This window comes from Panthera uncia (assembly GCF_023721935.1).
Source record: "Panthera uncia isolate 11264 chromosome C1 unlocalized genomic scaffold, Puncia_PCG_1.0 HiC_scaffold_3, whole genome shotgun sequence".
NCBI lineage: Eukaryota > Metazoa > Chordata > Mammalia > Carnivora > Felidae > Panthera > Panthera uncia.
In genome coordinates this window covers 92,829,317-92,837,836 of record NW_026057584.1, presented here as the reverse complement: position 1 = coordinate 92,837,836, position 8,520 = coordinate 92,829,317, and the positions used below count along the sequence as shown (strand labels likewise).

At 37.0% G+C, this 8,520-nt stretch overlaps 1 protein-coding gene across 2 annotated transcripts in view; it reads left to right on the top strand.

Moving 5' to 3' along the window:
- Positions 1-8,520, top strand: part of UBXN4 (UBX domain protein 4) — a 49,208-nt gene that overhangs the window by 10,854 nt on the left and 29,834 nt on the right. For both annotated transcript variants that reach the window (XM_049615685.1, XM_049615686.1), the window contains exons 2-5: positions 3,104-3,206; positions 6,447-6,475; positions 7,172-7,290; positions 7,890-8,064. In XM_049615685.1, the coding sequence (XP_049471642.1) occupies positions 3,104-3,206; positions 6,447-6,475; positions 7,172-7,290; positions 7,890-8,064 (426 nt within the window). The remainder of the gene's footprint in view (positions 1-3,103; positions 3,207-6,446; positions 6,476-7,171; positions 7,291-7,889; positions 8,065-8,520) is intronic.

Below are 8,520 nucleotides of genomic sequence, written 5' to 3'. Positions count from 1 at the left end.
ACAGAATCTGAAGCAGACTCCAGGCTCTGAGCTGTCAGCACAGAGCCTGACATGGGGCTTGAACTTACGGACCATGAGATCATGACCTGGGCTGAAGTCGGACATTTTACTGAGTCACCCAGGGGCCCCTATTATTTTTTATTTAAAAAATTTTTAAATTTATTTTGAGAGAGAGCATGAGCTGGGGAGGGGCAGAGAGCGAGAGGGAGAGAGAGAATCCCAAGCAGGCTTAACTCTCAGTGCAGAGCTGGACACAGGGCTCCATCTCACGACCAAAAGGTCATGACCTGAGCCAGTATCAAGAGTTGGACACTTAACCATATGAGCCATCCAGATACCCTAAGGCTGTCATTTTAAAGTATGAGTAGGGAAAGCTTTATTGAGAAGATAATATTTGAACAGAGACTTAAGAGGGTTGAGCATTAACCATGTAAATATCTGAGGGAAGAACATTCTAGGCAGAGGAAACAACTAGTACAAAGACCTTAGAGTGTTTTTTATATTAGCAGAATAGGAAGAAAGTGAAGACAAATGAGGTCACAGAGGTAACTGGAGGCATGAGGCCATTTGCAGGGACTTTGGCTTTTACTTGGAGGGAAATTGGGAGCCATTATAGGATTTTGAGCAGAGGATTGATATGATCTGAAATTTTTAACAAAAGTTTCTGTGTTAAGAATAGACTGAGCAGCTTTGCCACATCTACTGCAGTCAGCAGACTGTCGACATTCCAGAAAATGTCGGCATCCACTCTGAAAGGATGCACAGTTATTGTGAAAGGCCCCAGAGGAACCCTGCGAAGGGACTTCAGTCACATCAGTGTAGAACTCTGTCTCTTTGGAAAGAAAAAGAAGAGGGTCCATGTTGACAAATGGTGGGGAAATAGAAAAAATCTGGCTACTGTTTGCGCTCTCTGTAGTCATTTACAGAACATGGTCTGGGGGACGGGAGTGGCGTGCCTGGCTGGCTCAGGTGGTAGAGCAGGTGACTGTTGACCTGGGGTCGTAAGTTCAAGCCCCGTGTTGGGCATAGAAATTACTTCAAAAAGAAAAAAAAAACATGATGAAGGAGGCTACACTGGGCTTCTGTTACCAGTTCTGTATATGCTCACTTCCCCATCAGTGTTGTTTTTCAGGAGAATTGTTCTCTTTTTGAAATCTGTAATTTCTTGGGTGAAAAATAAATCTGTAGGATTTGGCTGAGTCTGGCATTGCTTGTTCAGTATCTCAGGTTCAGAAAGGTGAGTTAATTCTCAAAGGAAATGACATTGAACTTGTATCAAACTAGCTGCTTTGATTCAGCAAGTCACAACAGTTAAAAAACAAGGATATCAGAAAATTTTTGAAGGTTATCTACATTTATGAAAAAGGAACAGTTCAGGCTGATGAATAAGATCTCAGTTGTCCAGCTATAGAAACAGAAAGATGCCAGATGATTTTTCAGGCTTATTTGTGATATTTTAAAGGTGCAGTAAAGGTTGTATTGATTTTTTTGGGGAAAAAAAAGGAATAGATTGAACAGGGAGATCAGTTTGGAGGCTGTTGTAATCATCTAGGTGATATGTATAGCTTAAATCAGGGTGGTGGCAGTGAAAGTGGAAAGAAATAGTTACATTCTAGATATATTTTGGAGATAGAGTCAACTGAAGTCAAGGATAAGTAAAATTTTGGGCCTAAAAACTGAAGGGATGGAGATACCTTAAATAGTTAACCAACATGAGGAATGCTGAGGGTGGATTAAATTGGGGAAAGGCTGCACTTGGGAAGAAAACAGCTTACAGAAGAATAGAGAATTATCTCATTTTTGTAAAACAAAACAAAACAAAAAATGTGGCCTGGGAACTTTTTAAATCTGTAAGTTGGCAGAGGTTGTTCACCTGAAAGTGCTTGAGAAAGCACTTTGCTTAATCTCGGAAAGATTTCATCTGACTTAGGTAAGTTTTCGTCTGCCCACCACTAAGTGGTTATGTCAAAATCTAGATATTACAAGTCTAAAATGGAAGCAGTGGCTTGACAGGTATAACATAAAACATTTTGTCACTGAAGTGTGATGTACGGTATATTAAGTAAGATTAAGTGAGCAGCTCAGTGCATTTTTACTATTAAAACACTTGTAACTCTCATCCAGATAAGATGTATTTCCAGCACCCCCAGAAGGCTCCTTCATGCTCTTTCCCAGTCAGTAGCACCGCCATCCAGGTAGCCACTGTGCTGAATTCTGTCACTATAGATTAGTTTTGGGTCAGCATAACTTTTATAATTATCATACCTAAAATAAAAGGCAAGTCCCAAACCACAAATAGAATTGCATCAGCATCTATCTACCTTGGGGAAATTCTGGAGAGTAATGCTGTGCTGTTGGGGGACATTGAGCTTGACAAAAGTCCTCCATGAAGGAAGAGTGTTGTGCTTTTATTTTCTAAAATCACATGTACGGGGGCGCCTGGGTGGCTCAGTTGTTAAAGTGTCTAACTCTTGATTTTGGCTCAGGTCATGATCCCAGGGTCACGGGATCAAGAGCCCTGTGTAGGGGTCCATGCTGAGTGTCAAGCCTGCTTAAGATTCATTCTCTCTCTCTCCCTCCCTCTCTCTCCCTCCCTCTCTCTCCCTCCCTCTCTCTCCCTTTCTCCTTTTCTCCCTTTCTCCCTCTCTCCCTTTCTCCCTCCCCTTCCCTCTACCCCTCTCCTGCCCCTCACCGATGCATACACACTCTTTGTCTCTCTCAAAAAAAAAAATTACATGTACAAAAGGCAAAATAGCCCCTGTACGTTTCTATTATGACTTCCAATTATTGTGATACTATGTGCATCATACTTTGAATGTCTTCTTTTAGAAAATACAGTACTTTGTAAAATCTAGATAGTGTCATTCTTTTTCATTATGTCTTACTACTTTTTTTTTTTTTCTTAGCAGCCTGAGCTGTTTTTCATTACTTTTATAATGTTAGCAATGCCATAGTCATGCTCTTCATTTTATGGGAAAGTTTTTGTTTTTAAATTTGATAGAAAATAGTATTTGTGCAATTATATTTTATTTGAAATTCCACATTCTGGGGGAAAAGAATCAGCTGATACTGGCCTTATAAATATCCTTGAAATGTGTTACAGGTGATGATGAGCAGTCAACACAGATGGCTGCAAGTTGGGAAGATGAGAAAGTAACAGAAGCATCTTCAGACAGTTTTGTTGCTATTAAAATCGATACCAAAAGGTTTGCTTATGTGTTAATTTTTTTAAGTATTATAACCGTTGTCTTTTGTTGTGATTTATGGTGATACTCTTAGACTATAAGAATGTTGATTTTTCTCTAAGACGTATTGGGACCTTAAATTCTGATTGCCATTATCCAAATACATCATGTATCTTACTGAAAAACTCTGAAGTTCTGGTTTACCAAGCAGCTATGTGACATGCACCAGGAATGCAAAAGAACTTGTAAGAACATGGAAGTAACTGTAAATTATATATTGATTATCTCTGAACGGTTGACCACTCTTTTGGGTCCTGTTTTTGGGAATAAGGCTGTTTAATTCAATAGGAATAGTACTTTTTTTTAATATGAAATTTATTGTCAAATTGGTTTCCATACAACACCCAGTGCTCATCCCAACAGGTGCCTTCCTGAATGCCCATCACCCACTTTCCCCTCCCTCCCACTCCCCATCAACCCTCAGTTTATTCTCAGTTTTTAAGAGTCTCTTATGGTTTTCCTCCATCCCTCTCTTTTTTTTTTTTCCCCTTCCCCTCCCCCATGGTCTTCTGTTAAGTTTCTCAGGATCCACATAAGAGTGAAAACATGTGGTATGTGTCTTTCTCTGTATGACTTATTTCACTTAGCATAACACTCTCCATTTCCATCCACATTGCTACAAAATGCCATGTTTCATTCTTTCTCATTGCCACATAGTATTCCATTGTATATATAAACCACAGCTTCTTTATCCATTCATCAGTTGATGGACATTTAGGCTCTTTCCATAATTTGGCTATTGTTGAAAGTGCTGCTATAAACATTGGGGTACAAGTGCCCCTATGCATCAGCACTCCTATATCCCTTGGGTAAATTCCTAGCAGTGCTATTGCTGGGTCGTAGGGTAGATCTATTTTTAATTTTTTGAGGAACCTCCACACTGTTTTCCAGAGTGGCTGCACCAATATGCATAGGAGTAAGTACTTTTTAGGTCCTTCAGAGTACCTAATATCCACAAGTATTTTTTGTTAATCCATTCCATCTCTTCCCTTTAAAAATGTTTTGTAGAAAATTTCAGACATACAAAAGTGAGTGAGTAGTGCAGTGAAGTCCCACATACTTGTCAACTACTTTGGTGATTAACTTATAGTCAGTCTTGTTTCAGTCACCTGTTACCACTCATCCCATATAATTTTGAAGCAAATCTCAGTCATCACATCACTTCATCTATATTTTAGTGTGTCTTTAAAAAATAAGTTTTTTAACATGAATTAACATAAATTTAGCATGCAAAAAACTAAATATTTTAACATAACTGTAATACTTCAAAGCAAATAAGTGATAGTTTCTTAATAGCAAATATCCAGCTATTTTTCACATTTTCACTTATCTCATCTATGCCATAGTTGTATTCTTAATTTATTACAGTTTGTTTGGTTCAGGATCTATCAAGGTCCACACATTGTGATGTGTTGATCTTTTTCAAGGCTCTCCCCTGCGCGCCCCCCCCCCCCCCCGTATGTTTTTTCTTTGTAATTTAGTTTTTGGAGAAACAGGTCATTCGTTCTTTAGTTTCCTGCCATGTGGATTATTGTTGACTGCATCCCTGTTAGTCTCATGTAGTTCATTTCTCTGTCCTCTGTTGCTTGTAAATCAACAGTTGGATTCAAGTTAGATTTTTTTTTCCATCAAGACTACTTCATAAATGGTGGTATGTCTTCCATTCTTCCATTATGAAAGCATATAATGACCTCTTGTCTTACTTTATGATGTTAGCAGTAGGCATCAATGATCAGCGCCTAGAAACATTAATTTGTTAGCAACTACAAAGTGGTATTCCTTTCATTTTGATATTGATAATATCAGAATGAATGATGTTTGAAAATTACTGCCAAGATTAAAATATTTGGAAATTTACCTGTAAGTTTGTAAATTTTTTAGTAAAAATTTTCCAATATTAAAAATTTCATGAAACAAATCATAGTGGTTTGCCTCAGAGCAGCAGTTATTCAACTATATATTTATTGAGCTATATAATACTTTAAAAAAAAAGAATCTTACCATTTTAATGTATATCCTGTCATTTATGTTTTCCATTATCTTCCAGTAGCACCAGAAATAGTAGGAGGAATGTAGGGGTATTGGAAATGTGGAGGAAATGAGAAAATCAGAATTCTTGAGGTTATATACAGACTGATGTATCTGGTATTTTTAAAAACAACAAAAAAAATTTTTTTAAACAAATTTCTAAAAGTAGATGCAGGGATACCTGTGTATAGTGATGGTTGAGTTTTGTTTCATTATAGACTGCCTGATAATAGAATCTAATGTGTCTTTTAAATTATGAATAGTAAATTTTATGTATTGTACAATAATAATGAAATTAATGTTGTAGTAACATTTTAGTGTCTATGAGTTTATGGAGATAGCCTGCATTGAAAATAGATTGGTAGGAAATACATCAGAATTTACATTGGTTATTTCTGGGAAGGTAGGACTTGGTAATTTTTTTCTTTATACTTTTTTATTATATTTTCAGATGTTTTTGTGGTAATCATGCTTTATATTCAGAAAATGGGTGTAAATTTTTGGAAAGATTAATTTGATTCTTGGTATTATTCATTTGCATTGATCAGTATCTCTTACTTGTATCATAACGTTAAGACTCTCCTGTCCCTGTCCCTAACCACCCAGTTTCCTTCTCTGGAGTAACCAAATCAAGAAAACGCATTTTTCTCCCCTTTTTAAATTCTTGTTTATTTACTTTTTTTTTTTTACAAAAGTGGTAGCATTTTGACATACTTTTTTGTACCTTTTTAATGATTGCATAATTAGTTTTTACTGGTAGATATTTAGGTTGTTTTGAATCCTTTATTTTTACAAAGTATTATGTTATCATTTGCAGAAGTAAATCATAAGCATTAATATCTTTTGTTACAAGGCAAGATGCTGTATTCAGATACACTTGCTGCTGAGAAAGCATCATGGCAGATACCAGCTTGATTTTTAGCCATCAGATCCAGCCACCAGTGTGTTGCAAGAATAAGTGGCTCTTTAATCTGAAAATTATAAAACATACCGGGAAAGGTCTGTAAGACAAGAATTGCACTTTTCTCCTTCCAGCTGATGACTATGAAAGGAACTAGTAGTTTCAGAGAAATACTTTTAATTGGTAGAGTAAATTTCTGTAAAAACAACTGGATATTTGGGGGGAAATACTTGAATGCATCTAGTGATTTTCTGTTTGATTTTGTTTTACAGTGAAGCCTGCTTACAATTTTCACAAATCTGTATCCTTTCAATGAAGAATTGGTTTGATAAATATTTTGCTTGAGGATTTACCTTTCTTTTGGTTAATTCACGAAATTTAGAAATGACTCATTTCTATTTAGGAGCTCATGCATTCTTGCTTTGAGGAACTTTATACTACTAAGTGTCCTTTGAGATAATACGTTGTAGCAAATGGGATTATAGGGAGTCTTATTGTCAATATCTGGAAAGCAATATGGAGCAGTTTGGAATGTTAGAAATAATTGTCAAGAGGCAAGATGTAAAATTTACAATAGATGGAATGTAATGGATGTTTCAGATAGGCAGTGCAGATAAATCATAAATCAGTTTACTTATCACATGCATGACAAGCATAGTGATACTGTAGTTGAAATTATTTAGTAAACATGTTAGCTGATTACACGGTGAAATTCACAAAGATTTGCTTTGACAGAGAGAGACAGAGCATGAACGGGGGAGGGGCAGAGAGAGAGGGAGACACAGAATCGGAAACAGGCTCCAGGCTCCGAGCCATCAGCCCAGAGCCCGACGCGGGGCTCGAACTCACGGACCGCGAGATCGTGACCTGGCTGAAGTCGGACGCTTAACCGACTGCGCCACCCAGGCGCCCCATGATTTGCTTTGTTATCAGTAGCATTTCATAAAATTATCCCCTTGTTTTTTCACGAATCATTAGACTTAATTAAATTGTACAGATCCTGTAGTGTGTGTTCCATCCAGTTTCTTTATTGGAGACAGTGGAATTCCCTTGGAAGTAATAGCAGGAAGTGTTTCTGCAGATGAACTTGTTACCAGAATTCACAAAGTCCGGCAGGTGAGAAGGAAGAGAATTTATTTATATAAACATGGGAAAATGATATGTCAGAAATTTGACATTAGAATATTTTTGGAGTTGCTCTGTATATTCAGGAACCTGCTATGCCATTAAACTTGAAAGGTAGAAAATACTGTTTTCCTGGATTGGTTTGAAAATAGCATTATGAAGTTATAGGTACCTATGCCTAATGAGTGACTTCTTACTCTCCCTTCTCTTTACACTATTACTTTGTTGCAAAAGAGAGATTGAACATTAAGGTCCCAAACTGTACTGCTTGACACATTTTAAGGAACTTAGTCAATTTGGGCAAATGGCTAATATAGCTTGAAACTTTTTTCCTTCAATTCTAATTGGAAGAAAAATCAACAGTGTTTAAAAACCTTTTTATGCTCTTCTCACATTGTAGTTGAATTCCACAGTGTGATCAGTGTGATTATGCCATGTTTAGGATTATACAATCTGGATCCATCTACTTAGAAAATTTAGTACTTTTCCCTCCTATAGAGACAGTTGACTTACTCATATTTTGGTCTAATCTGCCTTGGTAAATTTAGATTCTTATCTGTTCATTAAATTACAATGTGGTTTCTCCCTAGATGCACTCATTAAAAGGTGAAACATCAGTGGCAAATGGCAGCCCGTCAGAAAGTTCAGTCTCTACTCCATCCACATCATTGGAACCTAACAACACTTCTGAAAACTCTCAGTCCAGAAATGTAGAGCCTTGTGAGATACCACCCACTTCTGATACAAAGTCAGATTCTGCAACAGGTAATTTTTAGTGTACCCTTTTGGGTACAGTAGAAGTATTCCTTTACTTCATTTTATTTTTTTTATTTTATTTATTTATTTTTTTTTTTTTTAACGTTTATTTTATTTTTGAGACAGAGAGAGACAGAGCATGAACGGGGAAGGGTCAGAGAGAGGGAGACACAGAATCTGAAACAGGCTCCAGGCTCTGAGCGGTCAGCACAGAGCCCGACGCGGGGCTCGAACTCACGGACCGCGAGATCATGACCTGAGCCGAAGTCGGCCGCTTAACCGACTGAGCCACCCAGGCGCCCCCCTTCACTTCATTTTAAAGGCCTGGAATTAATATCCTTAAAAATAAAAATACTGTGTTTCTTCCCTGTCACATTCATTTAAATTTAAAGATTGTCCTAAATATAGGTGTTGGTCATATAGTGGCTTTTTTTTTTTTTTTTTTTTTTTTTTTTTTTTTTTTTT